The sequence below is a fragment of the Myotis myotis genome, unplaced genomic scaffold (genome assembly GCF_014108235.1).
Source record: "Myotis myotis isolate mMyoMyo1 unplaced genomic scaffold, mMyoMyo1.p scaffold_m19_p_16, whole genome shotgun sequence".
Classification (NCBI taxonomy): Eukaryota; Metazoa; Chordata; class Mammalia; order Chiroptera; family Vespertilionidae; genus Myotis; species Myotis myotis.
The window spans coordinates 12,474,701-12,491,116 of record NW_023416320.1 but is presented as its reverse complement, the minus strand read 5'-3'; the positions used below and the strand labels follow the sequence as shown (position 1 = coordinate 12,491,116).

Genomic DNA, 16,416 nt, shown 5'->3' with positions numbered 1-16,416 from the left:
CAGGCAAGTTGTTTAGACTTTCAGAGCTTCAGTTTATTCTTCTGCAAGAATAAGAATAACAACCCTGCTTTAAAGGCTTGTTGTTAGGATTAAAGTGTTTAGCCCAGGGCCTGGCGCAGTGCTCAATGAAAGTGAAATGTTATCATCATCGGCAGGGACTTCGCGCTGAGGGTTTGTGCTCAGCAGCGAGATCTCGAGACACCACTCATCTCACGATCAGGGGTAAACCCAGACTATGGCGTTGACCTTGGGAAGAATTGCAAAACGCATTTTAGTGAGCTTCCAGCAAAGGCTCAAGTGGAAAGTGTTTCTTGCTTGACTCCCCATCAACCAAGAGACCTCATGACTGAGAAAGGCTGAGCGACCCAGATGATCAGTTTCCTTTATGACAGTCCCGGAGAAAAGCTTCAAGACCCATCTTCTGCTTTTCATAGGAAAATGGCCCCAGAAGCTGCCTTCATAAAGACCCTCTGGCTCTAGACTCAGCTCCTGCAGCCTCTACTCTTAGAGCCTCAGAGGAAGCCCCAGGGGCCTGGAGGTGGCAGAGAGCAGAATGAGCAGCTAAGCACTTGAGCTCTGGGGCCACAGGCCTGGGTTCAAACCTGTGTCCCACCTGCTGACCATGAGCCCTCAGGCAAGAGGCTGAACCTCCATGCGGCTCACTTTCCTCATCAGTAAAGGAGGGGTAAGAGTCTCTCTGACAGAGTGGGGAGGAACAGAGCAGCGCATAGCAAACAGGGGACCCAGAACCCACCGAACACCCACTAATGAGAGCTGCTGTCCTTAACACTGAGAACAAGCAGGTCCAGCGATCATTTAGAGCATTTTGCTAATAGTCACTTGGGAAGAAGGAATTCTTTCTGTTCCCGCTGTGTAGCCTGGAAGCCAGCTCCAAGAGCAGCATGGGATTCACTAAACACTCCACTCTACAGAGGGGTGACATGGCCACTCTCCCACTTCTAGACCCCTCTATTCCACCCACTAATCCTGTCACCGGGATGACAATGCCCCCCCCCCCCCCCCCATTAAAGGGCCTTGAAATGCACTGCACTTGGAAGAATGACACACAATTTTATAAAAGGTGGACAACGGAACCTAGCAAAAGAGAGGCACCATCTTTTTTTTAAGGCACTATGTTGACTTATCTGATTTGAAAGTTAATTTAAGTTCAATTTTTTTCTTACCCTTTTTTGCTTTTCTTGTAAAGCTTTGTTATCTTCTCTACGGGCAGCCCGTATTTCTCGGATATCTGTAACACCAACGACAAAAAGGCAGGTGAGCAGAGGGAAGTCCAAGCAGAAGCACGAGAGGAGTTCTGACTTAATTCTCCTGGAGGTTTTCTGGGGAGCCAGTGCCCTTCACTCACGAGTCAAACTCTCAAAACACCTCATTTGCAAGGCTTACTTCTCCCTTTGGACAAACCTTCCATCATTCACCAACATTTCCAGCCTCATGGGAACGTAATCTATGATAAAGGTGTCATTCCAGATTAGTCAGGAAAGGTGGACCCTTATCATGATGTGAATTAAGTAGGCGCCATATAGGAAAAACTTAACAAGTTAAACTGGATCTCTTCTCTCAGTCCTACATCAAAATAATCTGATCCAAGGTTTCCATACAAGAAGATGAAACCATACAAGAAGAAACCAATGGGTCAATTCTTTGTATGGATATCATCTTCAAGTAAGGAAGATCTTTCCAAGCAAGATATGAAACCTGAAGAAAAAAAGATCAAAGGTTGATAAAACAACACAGAATTAAAAGTACTGATATAGCAAAAGCCACCATAAAAAGCTGAGGCCAAATAATACACCGGGAAACATTTTGGCAGCACGAATGACAGATATGGAACTAATTTCCTTAAGTTAGAAAGAATCCCTGCAAATCAAAACAAATACAAAAAAAATCTGACAATTCAAGGGAAAAGGAAAACAACAACATGAAGCAGTAATTCGCAGAAAAAAAGACAATAGGACAATAGGCATATGAAAAAAACGAACCATCTCATACATAATTTAAAAGTTCAAATTAAAGCAACAAAATACTACTTTTAATCCACCAGACTAACAAAAGCTAAAAAAACAAACAAACTTAGAATACAGTGTCAGAGTATGAGAGACAGCAACTCTTATGTTCTATAGATGGGAGAGCGACAAGCTCAGTCGTTTAGGAGGGAGATTTGGCACATGTTGTTGAAATTAAAAATCCATATCTCCTTTGACCCACATATTTCACATCTAGTCGTCTGGTCTACAGAAATACACTCAGATGTATGCAAAGCTCTTCAAAGAATCACTTTTCATAATACAGACACTGTGGATCATAAACATCCATTAAGCACATTTTGATATTTTCACAGTTGAAAACCAGGCATTCATTAGGTTGTTAAAAAAAAAATTGAGACGCATATACTAACATAGTACTAACATACTAAGTCTTAACCAAAAGAGGTCATATTTGTATTTTGGATTACACTATCACAGCTAGCAAGACACTTCCTAATTGCCCTAACCCAGTGGTCGGCAAACTCATTTGTCAACAGAGTCAAATATCAACAGTACAACGATTGAAATTTCTTTTTAGAGCCAAATTTTTTAAACTTAAACTATACAGGTAGGTACATTGTTATTAACTTAATTAGGGTACTCCTAAGACTTAGGAAGAGCCACACTCAAGGGGCCAAAGAGCCGCATGTGGCTCGCGAGCCTCAATTTGCTGACCACGGCCCTAACCGGTTTGGCTCAGCGGATAGAGTGTCAGCCTGCGGACTCAAGGGTTCCAGGTTCGATTCCGGTCAAGGGCATGTGCCTTGGTTGTGGGCACATCCCCAGTAGGGAGTGTGCGGGAGGCAGCTGATCGATGTTTCTCTCTCATCAATGTTTCGAACTCTCTATCCCTCTCCCTTCCTCTCTGTAAAAAATCAACAAAATATATTTTTTTAAAAAGACACTTCCTAATTGTTCCTGTTCTGTGCATATTTGGAAGTTAAACATATCTAATTCGGTGTAATGCAAAGAGTCAAATGGAAACTCACAGTTTAAAAAAAAACAAGAGAGGCACTCACAGTCTAACCTTTCTCCATGACCTCTTACTCTGATCAGCCTTAAACTGACAGGGAATTGGCAGTTTTTCAACGTTTCCTTCTCTTAAAGTGCTAAGAAGCCCTGACAGTATGGAAACCAGTGTCTCCATAAATCTCCGCTTTTTCTTCTTCTTTGTAAAGCTCACTCCAGAGCCATCTCAAGGCTGCATTTTAATGAAGGGATTCCAGCTCAGGAGAACACAAGCAGGTTTCCTGGGAGCAGTTGGGGTGGGGGTGGGGGGGCGGGGGGGACGGGGGGAGGAGGTTCATGGCTTACCGCTTCCATCAGGCCCTTCACGGTGGGAGATTTCAACATCAAGGCATCGAACACATCATCAGTCTCCTTCCTCACGTACAAAAGCACTGGAAGAGCAAGGGAGGAAAGGGTTAATGAGGAGCCCACACAACCCCTGCAGCCACCACAGGAGACTGCTTCCTGTCACTCAGGCCTGGGACCCTGATGTTATCTACCCTCCGGCCCCTGAGCCACACCCGGGTGAGGAGGCAGCTCCCTGGGCTACCTGTGGCAGGGACTGTTAGGGAGCAACGCGATGACATTTGGGTACCAACTGGCAATTGGGTACCAACACCCAGCAAGCTGTTTCACACATTGTTCACATGCTGCGAATTTCTCACGGGTGCATACGTGATCTCTTTGGGAGGTCTCTTTCTGAGACCTCTGTCTTCTATTTATTTGTTTGATCGTTCAACAACTATTGCTGAAGTCCCACTGGGGCCCCTGGGGCCCAGACTGTGTGCGAGGAGCTGAGGTCACAGCCATGAGTGGAGACGCAGCCTGCCCTTAAGCTCTCAGTCCACTTGGAAAGGCGGGCATTCCTCAGAAGCAGACAACTAGACAGAGTCCTAGGAGCCATGAAGGAAAAAGACAGGAGAAAGTGCTTACCGGGGCCTGAGCTTTCCAGAAAGTTACCTTGTAGGAGTTCTGAGTTACGAAGGGTGTATAGGCATCAACACAGGCGAGGGGTGGCGGGGTGTGGGGGGGCAGGGAGAGAAAGAGGACATGAGAGCAAACATGAGCACAAACTCCAGCAGACACAGTGACATGTGCCACGGCCCGGGAGGGAGGCGGTGCATTTCAGAAGCAAGTGGGTAAGAGTCCGACAGTCCTGGCTTTGACCCCAGTTCAGCCTGCGGTGGGGCCTGGTCATGTAACCTCTCCAAGCTTTGTGTTTTGTTTTGTTTTCCTGTAAAACAGGGATGATGATAATATCTACCTCATAAGCGTGCCTTGGGGGTTAAGTGAAATGACCGCCACGTGGGACGCTGGGCGCACAGCAAGCACCCATTCCTCAGTGAAGGCTGTTATGGAGCAATCGCCGCGGCTCCCTGCCCTCAGTGAGCGTGAGGGCAGCCTTCTGTTCATTTCTCTGTCGCAAAACCTTCTGAATTCGACAATGCACAGGCAATGAGAGATGACAGGGACCCAGGTGTCATCAAAGAGGCCGAGACCCTTCACCACTGCATCCCTTTCCGACAGCAACTGCACCTGCCATTCAGATGCGGCCCTGCAGCCCCGCAAGCTGACTGCCCTTCCTCAGCCCCAGGGACAGGGCTTCTGGTTCCTGCTTCTGAGAGAAGGGAGAGGCCGAGGCTGAAGCCCAGTGCACCGGCCACTGAGCAGCACGCACAGGAAAACAGCCCTGCTGAGCCTGGGTCCCGACTACAGTCAGATACCCACTGAGCTACGCTCACCGCCAACCCGAAGGCATGAAGTTGGCCTGGAAATGAAATCAGCTCGAACCCAGACTCCCACATCTCTCCCGTCCCCGTCCCCGAGGACTTCACTGCAGAAGCTGCTTCTAAAGGCAGAGTCTACACGTCACATGGGTTCTGCCGGGACGTCCTGCAGCCGGCAGATGGTCAGTTGTGTATGAAAACAAAACAAAACAAACCACCTGATGCACGGCAGCTTCTTGTCTTTGCCCCGGATAGAAGCCAGACGCCAAGTAAAGGGAGTGAATGTGCCTCCAGAGAGTTCCCAGTTCCATCCTTTGGAAGGAATGTTTTATAGCCTCCGTTCCAGCTCAAATGACCTAGTGGCAGACCGTCAAACCTCAGAGGGAAGGCACGGGAGGGTGGGGGTGAGGGGGCGAGATCAACCAAAGGACTTGTATGCATGCAGATAAGCATAACCAATGGACACAAAGACCAGGGGGTGAGGGCATGAGTGGAGGGGGGGAGACAACGGAGGGATAAGAACACATATGTAATATCTTAATCAATAAAGAAAACAAAATAATTAAAATAAAATAAAATACAATACAATAAAATAAAATGATCTAGTGGCATCACAAGAGGACCCAGAGTCAGCAGTACAACAAGGAACAATTAGACCATGGTACCTCAACTACCCCTAGATGAGAAAAATTAAAGGAAAAATAACTAATGAAATAAAACAAAACAGAAACAATAACAGCTCTCACTAGTGGCTGTTCCAGGTGAGCCTTCTGTAGCTTCTTCCCACAGCCTCCAGCAGAAAAATGTAATCTCCAGTCTGAGTCTCAGTAAACCCCAACCATGTTCTATTCAAATGGATTTACAAATCTTCTTTTACAATTATTGTCCTTGAAATCAGATGGCTTGGGGGAGGGTGAAAGGTGGTATAGGGGCATGTTGACCGGCTGCGGGACCCCCTCCAAGGGCAGTGCCCATTCTCCTGCCGGGCTCAGCACGCCCCCGGGTGCCCAGGGAGCTGGCTCTCCTGAACTGTGTGTCCCTGGCAAAGCTCTCTAAGAACCCCTGCTGCCGATGCAATCGCGACCATCGCCCATCTCAGACACTGGCAAAGGCAGCGGCCACAGGAGCAGCCCCCAGGGGCTCCAGACACAGCCACCCTAAGGAGTGGCCAGAAAGGCAGAACAAAAAATGACATTTATGCTCCTTTTCTCTCCCGGAGAACTTCTAACGAATCAACAAAGGAAGTGGATGGCACTGACGCCGATTCCCTGTGCTGGTCAGAGAGGCTCAGACTGGGAGCTCCAGGCGAGGGCTCAGTAGCACCAGCATCCTTTTCCAAAGGAGAGCTGCACCTGGAGAACACTTTCTCCATGGCTGGCAGGTTGCAGCGCCCCCATGTGTCCGTATGATGATGTTTCAAAGGCCAGATACTTGCTTTTCATCATACTAGTAGCCCAATACAATTCAATTCCTAGCAGCACATTTTTGTCCTGACTTCAAAATCTCCTGACTTCAAAATCTCAAAATAATGAGAAGCACTTCTTTGGACTAGCCAGCAGATACTACATATGGATGCAAGCCAGACTAATTGTGCCTGTGTGATTCTTTGATTTCCATCCAGCTCTGTCCTCATTCTAGTGTGAGATAAGAAGGCAGGCAGAATGGAGCTCAACATGCACTCAAACATTTGAGGGTGAGCCTGTGATGTCAGAAAATCTTTTACAGGTTTAAATGTTGCTAATGTAACTAACACCATCCAGACATGTATGATCTTCCACTTGAAATGCTAATTACTTATTCACAATGACAATAAGATAGCTTAAGTAGGGCCAGGCCTAATCATAAAACACAAGTGGATCAGGCACTTGAGTTACGTGTTTTACATACATTCATTCACACAACGGTCCTCACAGCAACTCTATGAAGTAGGTGCTCTTGTCATCCCCATTGTACAGATGAGGACTCTGACGGAGCAGAAGACCGTTCCAAGGTCACACAACTCTACGGGCTGGGGAGGCTACAGTCTGCTCTTGATCACAGTGTAGGTCCCATGTCAACAAATGGGGGGAGGGAGAGAACATTTCTCAACAAAACACTCAAGCCTGTGTGGATGGTGACGTGTGGCTATATTTATCATGGTAATCTGACACATTAGAAGTTGAAGGTCTTTGGAAGCTAACGGAATTAGCTACAGCAAGATATGGGGTGACTGGGCCCCCCCCCCCCCCCACACACACACACTTTCCTCTTATTCTGAGGAAGGACAGTGTGTCTTGAACAGCATCAAATGTTGAGCAAGACATTGACAAGCCTGTGCTTCATTTCTTACTTTCTTTCTTTTTTTTTTTTTTAAAATGTATTTTATTGATTTTTTACAGAGAGAAAGGGAGAGAGATAGAGAGTTAGAAACATTGATGAGAGAGAAACATCGATCAGCTGCCTCCTGCACATCTCCTACTGGGGATGTGCCCGCAACCCAGGTACATGCCCTTGACCGGAATCGAACCTGGGACCTTTCAGTCCGCAGGCCGACGCTCTATCCACTGAGCCAAACCGGTTTCGGCTTCTTACTTTCTTGGTGAAGTCGAATAAGACCCTTGACTGAGAGAAAATGAGTAAATGGTGATGTCACAGAAAACAGGTTCATTTGCTTGTGTGGGATTAATTGTGCCTCTATTGAACAATTCTCATGGCTGGTGCTTCTGCTGTTGTCACACACACAGCAAGCATTTCTTTTTAACCTTATATCTCACTGCATGATGAGTCAGTATGTTCATTACATTTCTTCCGAAGCAAAGGCAAGAACCAGTGCCCAGAAAGAATACACATGTGCTTACAGTGCTTCAAAAGACAGGCTTTAAAGCAAAGAAGACTGTGACCTTCCTGTGTCGGTAACAATCATAACAATCCCAAGGCCCGCACTGAACCATAAGGGTGTGGACGGGGCTATGTGTTCTTGGTCAACCACCCGCTCCCACTCATCATGGGAGGATCGGTCTTTCAGTAATGCCGAAAGGGGAGAGATACCTCGCTTCATCCCTTCTTCTTTTATCTGCTTGGAAGGTGTTGGGCCAAAGTCCTCTTCCATGGGCCTGAACATCCGTTTAACAAGGACACTGCTGCTAGAAAAGATGAGCAGAAAGTATTCAGTAAAGCAGACAGGGTACTAGCACAAAGGTTCATGTGTGGCAGTCCCTATGTTTTCCCTTTGTTTATACCATCCCTAGTTCTCCACAACCTCCTTCTTCCCCCTGCAGGTCCCAAGTCATCCCTGTTTGAGGCAGAACCCCCTCACCCCCACTATCTTTAGGACATGGATCAAAGACATACTTCTCATTATTGAATAAGGATCTACAAAGGTGAGACCTCTGGGTTTCACTCACTCTGTCCTGCACTGAACCCCTGCTCAGATCAGGGCTGGGGAGTAGTAGGAGTGAGTCCTGGTGAACACTTATTCTTGTGGCCTCCAAGTTACACCAGCCCCCTCTGAACTAGCTAGGGCCTGGGAGTCCTACACTGTCCTGCCAGCCCCCTGCGGGCACAGAGGGACCTGTGGAAATGGTGCAGGCCTACCTCACTGGTTCTCAGTTATAAGGTTGCCCTCACTTCCTGCTGTTCTATGCCTCCATCTGGTTGGAGCCAATGAGCCTGCAGTGATGGAAGTTCCCTAGAGACCCAGACCTCAGCTGCCCAGCTCTTCCTCCCCCTTGCGAGAGGGTTTCAGTCCCCCTTCCTGAGAGCTCATGGTGTGGTGGCCCTGCATGTCCCCAACTGGGCCAGGTCTGATAGCTCTGCATTTCCTGCCGAAGTTCCTGCTCTTTCTGGGCACTCTAAGGGGGGGGGGGGGGGGGGGCGGTCTGGGAGGAATGCAAATTGGAAAAATAGGCTGTTTGAAGGGAAAGCATTGATGCTATGGACCCTGTGAGCCAGCCAGGGCAAGCACCAAGCTCATCCCTATGTCAGTGACTATCAAACTAATGCTTAGTGTGTTACGTGTCATATGCAGGGTGACGTAGATGATAAGTGAAATGCCGGGAGCCGGTCCATGCTTGCTGTTTCAAGGGACCTGGCATATATGGCATACTGTTCTTAATATGTTTGCTCACCTTCTTGGCACTATGTGTTTTAACCAAGGTCTCTGAGAAAGGTTGTTTCCCCAGGTAGGGATTTTCCCCTGAAGTTAGGGAGGGAATAAAACCTCTTAACTAAGTGCCAGGCGGGTAATTAATCACTTTAACTATGAACAATCATGCTTAAGCTACATAATCTTTACTCCCTGGAATGGAGATAAGAAACGCCCTAACCTTTGGAATAGAGATTGATAGGATTGGAATCAACTGGTATAAATACAGATGTAAGAAGACAGAACTTAGAACACAGAACTTAGATTGAGAGAACATGGCAAAAGATCCTGGACTGAACCTGACTATAGAAATTGGCAAGAGAACCTGACTAGAACCTGGTGACTGAACCTGGCTGGAGAACCTGGACAGAACCTGGCTGGAGAACCTAGCGAGGGAACATGGCTACAGAACCTGGCTGGAGAACCTAGCAAGAGAACATGGACACAGAACCTGGCTGGAGATCCTAACCAGAACCTCACTGGAGATCCTGATCAGAACGTGGCTAGAGAACCTTGCTATGATGATCATCTGAACGCCCTCTCCGTGTCATTCCTTCTTCACTAACTCCGTCCACACCTTTGGGGACCCCTGGACCCGCTGGGGCTGGACCCTGGCAGTGAAAAGAACTGAACTCACTCCTACTACTCCCCAGCCCTGATCTGAGCAGGGGTTCAGTGCAGGGGTTCAGTGCTGTTCAGAGAACCCAGCTTTGAGGGACAACCTCATGCTAAAGGTACTCATGAAACCGGAGATGATGAGTGAGGGTATAAGAAATGAAATTGAGAGTCAGCATTCTCTTATTGTATTCCCCACTAAGTCAAACTGTGGAAATAGCCAGAAGGAAATCTCAAACCCAAGTCCCAGGTAAAGGTGGTAATGAGTTTTTAGAGCCCTGATCCCTCTGTCTTCCCCTCACTACCTTTTCGTAAAAGTAGGTCATGTCATTCTGTCATGTCTTGGAACCGGATGGCCATGACCTCAGGAGCTGAAGGTTAGAAATCTGTTCGCACAGCTGTCGGTGACCAGGAGGGTAAAAATGGGTAAATAGCCTGAAATGTCACCAGACTGTGAAATATCACTCTGCCATGCTGTGCGAAGGTTCCTAAGCCAGTGATTTTCTTTTTCTCGCCAAGCAAGATTTATTTGTATTTTTCCAGTTCTGCTGACTTTTGATAATGCCCCGATCTGAGCTGTGCGTGACAAACTGCCATTAAAATAACATCTTGGGTCAACCACCTTTCCCCTGGGAGTTAAAAAATGCTTTTTCACACGTTCAAATCTACAAACCCAGTATGGTGTCAATATGTTTGTGTGGTCTGAATTCAACTGTTACATTTATTTTCAAAACAAGGCAAGAAAGGAGGGGCAGATATGACTGCCCCATTTGACAGATGGAAAGAGCATGATGCCTGTCCTATTATACTGGATTGCACCCCTAAAGGACTGGAGAACAAGGAAAAGGTGCTTCCTCTAATAGCAGTCTCCATCCCACTGGCACATGTGTGAGAAGATGTGAGTGACTTCAGGTCACGTGGCACATGAAGCCATTATCTTGAGGGATCAACCTCAGGGGAAGCAAATGCTTGAAGTATAGCCGTTCCCGGTTTGGCTCAGTGGATAGAGTGTTGGCCTGTGGACTGAAGGGTCCCAGGTTCGATTCCGGCCAAGGGCACATGCCCGGGTTGTGGGCTTGATCCCCCCAGTAGGGGGCGTGCAGGAGGCAGCCGATCAATAATTCTCTCTCATCATTGATGTTTCTATCTCTCTTCTTCTCTGAAATCAGTAAAAAAAAAATATATATATATATATCTTTAAAAAAAAATTTTAACTGTTGGAAGTTGCCCTAACCGGTTTGGCTCAGTGGATAGAGCATTGGCCTGCGGACTGAAGGGTCCCAGGTTTGATTCTGGTCAAGGGCATGTACCTTGGTTGTGGGCATATCCCCAGTGGGGAGTGTGCAGGAGGCAGCTGATCGATGTTTCTCTCTCATTGATGTTTCTAACTCTCTATCCCTCTCCCTTCCTCTCTGTAAAAAATCAATAAAATATATTTTTTAAAAAATGCTGGAAGTATAAACAAAGTTTCATCAGAAAAAAAATAAATGGGAAGATGTTCAGGATTGAAGTGTGGGTCTCTGGCTCTGTCGGGGAAAGGCAATGCTGCACCCTGCCTGCTGGGCTGGACCACACGAGGCATTGCTGCGTAGTGAGGAGATGCCCAGTTCAGTGAGGAAAGAAGCTGCAGGCACCACACCTCTCACAACTCGGCTTGCGGCCTGTGAGGGCTGATTAGCATGTATGCCCTAAATAAATTCATCTCGATTAATTTATTTCCAACAAAAATTACTCTTTGGGGAAGAACCCATCATCCCATGACTTTTATCAATGGAGGATCCAAGATGGTGGCAGATAGGTAGAAGTTACATTCACCTCTTCCCAGGTCCAAACTGGAATTACAACTAAGTTATAGCACAATCAACCTGAATAACCAACTCTAGACTAGCTGAACAGAGTCTTATAACCAAGGATTCACAGAAGAAGCCACATCGAGACTGATAGGAAGTAAGGGGATGGGAAAAGGGCTAACCCCATACCCATGGGCTGTGGCTGAGAATCAGGAGGGATATCTCAGCCTGAGGAGACTGAGGTGTGAACCCCATACTGGGCTCCCCAGCCTAGAGCACCCCAGAGCAGGGAAGAGGAGCCCACATAACATATGGCTATAAAAACCAGTGGAAATTCTGTTTCCCAGGGAGAGGCAGGAGTCTGCTAGAAACTCAAGTGCCCTCTAAAAGGGCCAGTGCACAAAATCTCATTTGGGGCCACTCTGGCAGAGAGAGGGCAGGTGGGAGCAGACTGGAGTCGTGTGAAGACAGTCTGGGTTGTGTGGCTCTGGGAATAAAGTTTAATGAAAAACACAATTTTAAGTCTAGCTGGCATGGTTCAATGGTTGAGCATTAAACTATGAATTAGGAGGTCCCGTTTCAATTCCCGGTCAGGGCACATGCTCAGGTTGTGGGCTCGATTCCAAGTGTGGGGTGTGCAGGGGGCAACTGATCAATGATTCTCTCTCAACATGGATGTTTCTATCTCTCCCCCTCTCACTTGCTCTCTGAAATAAAAATATACATATTAAAAAAGAACCCACAATTTTTTAATGGAGGCAATATTGTGGCTGTCACATAATTATTCTAATGTTATGAGAATCAATATTTGTGGCTTGAAATAAAATTTCTGATGATAATTTTATGCATGTGGATTTAAAAAGTGCTATATCTCAACTTTGATGGTAATGAAGAATTGTCCTAATAAACAGAGATGACAAAAAGTAACTCTAGTGATAAGAAAGACACTGGTGTCAAAGATGAATTGTGAATAATCTAAATAGAAATGTTTTAAAAAATGACAGGTGTTTATAAATCATATAATGTTATTCTTTAAATGTATGTGTGATTAAATTAACAAAACAAGTATCAGTAGATCATTGACATTTTGGGCTATATTCACAAAGATTTACCTATTTAAGTTGGCCTAAAAGCTTTAATTTTTATTTTCATCTTCTCCTTGGAAAACTGCCTTATTTGTAATCACCTTATGTATATATAGCAAAACACATGGAAATTTTGGGAGAAGTCAATGAAATAATGCATATAAAGCACTTGGTACAGTGTCTAGCCAAGGTACCTAATGAATGCTATTCCTTTTGCATATAACAAGAGCCAAGAGCCTACAATAGATTATCACTGAGGCTGCCCATATTGCTCAGATGACCTCTAATTAGAAGGTGTGTAAAAGAGACTCGGGCCTTGGGCATTAAGATTATAACAGAGGGTAATTCTTACAGAGGCTAAGCCAAAAGAGTTAGGTCCACTGGCCACCTAAATGCTGCCAACTTGCAAGGAAGGACAATTTAGGCTGAGGTAGGTTAAGCGAGGTGTGCACATGGAGCAGCATTCAGGTCTCAGGCCCTTCTCACTCAGATGCTAAGGTTTCCTGGGAGAATAATAGAATGCTAGTGCTAGACGGGATCTTAGAGATCATCGTATTCTACAAAATCCTCATTTACAATTGAGGGACCCAAAGCTCAGAGGTCAAGGAGCCGACCCCAGGCTTCCATTAGTGAGCTGCAGTCTGGGAGCAGAACACGGACTTCCTAAGCGCAGAGTCAACGTTCTTTCCATGACGCCACGCTGTCCCTTGTAAAATATGTGAATAACAGATTAGAATTGATAGCGCTAATCACTTCTGTTCATTCTAGCCTCTGGAAATATGTTATCCATGCGCCAAGATAAAAAGAACAATTAATTAAGCATTTAGAAAATTTAGAACTCAGAGTTTAGAGGTCAAATTCTAGACAAGGTTCTGCTTCTAACCAGCTGGGGAATGTTTGACTCCTTTGAGAGTCGCTATCCTTCAGGACAGAAGGTGGCACCCTTTTTCTGTGAAGGGCAGACTAGTCAGCACTTGGGCTTTCTAGGCTCTCTGGACTTCGCTGCAACCACTGAACTGAGCTGTGGTCCCACCAATGTAGCCATAGATAAGACACAAGGAATTAACATGGCTGTGTTCTAGTGAAATTTTATGTATGGACCTGAATTCCATAGAATTTTCAAGAGTTAGGCAGTATTCTGGATGTTTTCAACCACTTAAAAATGTTTGTGAACAATACGAAAGCAAGTGGTGGGTCCTCAGGCTGTAGCTTGCCCAGCTCTGCTCTGGGAAGTGAGTTCAGCAATATCTGCTATAGTTACTTCACTTGAAATGTTTCAGAAGTATATGTGTTAATGATATAAGAATACGGAAGCCCTGGTTTGACTACAATTTGAAAATAAGTGATCTAGAGATTTTTAGTTATATCCGTGTAGTGCAAACCAAGATCTTATGTACACATGTAGTGTAACGTGGATACTGAAAAATGAATGTAGTTTTAAATGTTTTTAAGAGAAAAATAGCATCCAGATCATATGAAGAACTACAGCCAATGAGCAGAAGTCAAAAGAAGGTAGACATCAGTTCCACAAACTACCTTCTGGAGGGTTGGAGTCACCCAACAGTAATGGTCTACCTCACACACAGTGAGAACATTCAGAATATTTCCATCATTTCTCAAGAATGTGGTATAAGATAGCACATTGCCTAGGAGAGAGAGGGTCAGCTGAATGACCTTGAAGGATCCTTTTTAGCTCTAAAACCCTAGGAGTCCATACAGTGAGTTGTGGATAGCAAGCAGTAGGCAGTCTTGTCGTGCAACAAACACACTGGGAGCCTTGGGTGACCCTATAATCCTAAGGACCGTGAAAAGGCTCTCAGCTTTCCCAGCTCCCACTCCCACCAGCCTCACCCTAGCCTTCCCAGAGTGAGTATGTGCAGGAAGTACTGGCAGGCGACCCAGGTAACACCGAAAGTAGGCAGGCTGGCTCCTTGGCCCTTGCCTCAACTCAGCTTGTTCTTCCACCAAAAATTATTTCAGTAACTGGATTATCGGTAGAAAGGTGGAATCGAGGAGATGTATCATTTAGAAAAATAGCTGGTTATTCAAAGGCAGATCAGAGGAAGGAGAAAAGGGGAGAGATTTAGAAGGAAAATGGTATTCCCCCAGCCTTCCTCTCAGTGCCCAGAAGCAAGCATTTCTCAGCTCTGAGTCTGAAGGTGAGAAGACGGTCCCACCCATGCTCGCAGTTACTGCCTGAAGAGCCATTTCTACTGAAATGAACTGACTCTGGGTGTTTAAGTGAAAGAACTGAGTGTCTTACCCTTCTCGTTCATCATCCGTGTTGTAATACACCTGCGGAACAAAACAATAGGCTTACTGTAGGTCAGAGACAGAAGTGGAAATATATTATGCGATGCAGAGACTTTCCTAAGGCATTACACTGTCTCGTAAAAAAGACAAATCTGTTTAATGATGCTATCTGTGCATGTGTGTGTCAAAGGAAATACAAATTTAACCTCATGTTCTCCATAATGTCAATTCTTATACTTCAATGAGATAAAATTGGAAATGTGGTTATTTCCAGCTAAGGCAGTCTGATCAGGTTACCTATAGCCCTATTGCTTTGGACAATAAGAAAAATATTTCAGCAGAATCTAAGAAGCTTTGTGTAGAAGGGCTCCAGGGCGGGGCCAGTGAGTAAGCAATCCCATTGGTCCACGGGTGAGCTGACCCTGGACACTGTGCTTAGATGTCGGGAAGGGAACAAGAGGCTCCCATGGCAGTGTGGCAGCAACTCAGGCCTCTGTGTGCTCCTCAGAGGGCCCGAGTTCCCTGCATCCTCCAACCACAGAAATTTAGGAGTCACCTGTCTTCAAGCTGGAAAAGGTCATTTAGCTCTTGAAGGCATTTGTGGCCAGAGAGATCTTCAAGAAAAGACTCATGCCCTAGCCAGTTTAGTTCAGTGGATAGAACATAGGCCTGCAGACTGAAGGGTCCTGAGGTCGATTCTGGTCAAGAGGACATGCCCAGGTTGTGGGCTCCATCCCCAGTAGGGGGCATGCAGGAGGCAGCTGATCAATGAATCTCTCTCATCATTGATGTTTCTATCTCTCTCTCCTTCTCCCTTCCTCTCTGAAATCAATAAAAAAAAAAAAACTATTTAGAAAAGACTCATTTAGTTGGTCATCATGGCGGTAAGCAGAATCAGAATTAACGTGATTATGAAGCATCCTTCTCATCTTATGAAGCAACAGGGAAACTCCAGAGGGGATCTGCAATGTACATAGGTTCCCTTGACCCAATTATTTATAAAAATTCATTGTGGACCTTTCATGTGCTTTATCTGTGTGCTTCAAGACCATTTTTGCTTGGGTGAAGAACAATACCCAAGTTGGTATCAGACACACATGTTAACTACAAAAGTCCCCCCTAATGCTTGTACATTTTGTCACTGTCCCTGCCCCAGATGCCTGGGAGAGAAATACCTGTGCCTGGATGGACACCCTCCCTATAAACTTTCTCAAAGGCTCTGGGCAGTTCCTGGGTCCCTGCCACGTCCGGGCGTAGATGTATAACAGAACTGGTTACCTGGAACTCTTCGGGAATGAGTCACCTCGTCATTAGCTCAGATTTCCACGAGGAACTTTTCCCTCTTAAACTTCTTATGTCTATTGTTGTATTATATAACTTTGTTTCTTCTTAAACAGAAAACAAAGAAGCTAAGATCTTTCTAGCACTGGCCATACAACTGGGTTTTTTGTAAAAAGTTCCTGATGTTGAACTGTGTTTTGCAGGATTCTTTCAATGTGGCATAAAGCAACCGCCCTGCCTGGCTACAGGGCAGGGTAATGGACAGCTCTTTTCACAGCTGGTTGATGACTCAGCGATGGAGCAGCCTTCTCTTATGTTCTGGCCTCCTGAATGGCTTCTGCTACCCTGTCCCTGTCACCATCCTGGCGTTGTCATTTCTCCTCTTGCACAATGGCCTGCTGTTTCTCCCTTGTCGGTTGTAGGACTTATTCCGCTAATTTAATTTTTATGGTGTTTCTCAAACTTTGAAGTGCATAAAAAATCATCTGG

General features: G+C 45.8%; 1 protein-coding gene across 8 annotated transcripts in view; it reads right to left on the bottom strand.

Moving 5' to 3' along the window:
* The window catches only part of GRHL2 (grainyhead like transcription factor 2), a 120,924-nt gene that overhangs the window by 3,858 nt on the left and 100,650 nt on the right, over positions 1-16,416 (bottom strand). Inside the window, exons 13-17 of one of the 8 annotated variants that reach the window (XM_036337933.1) lie at positions 14,657-14,688; positions 7,808-7,902; positions 3,987-4,025; positions 3,360-3,445; positions 1,185-1,249 (exon numbers count right to left, since the gene is read on the bottom strand). In XM_036337933.1, the coding sequence (XP_036193826.1) occupies positions 1,185-1,249; positions 3,360-3,445; positions 3,987-4,025; positions 7,808-7,902; positions 14,657-14,688 (317 nt within the window). The other 7 variants (XM_036337934.1, XM_036337932.1, XM_036337935.1 and 4 more) reach the window with 7 other exon arrangements.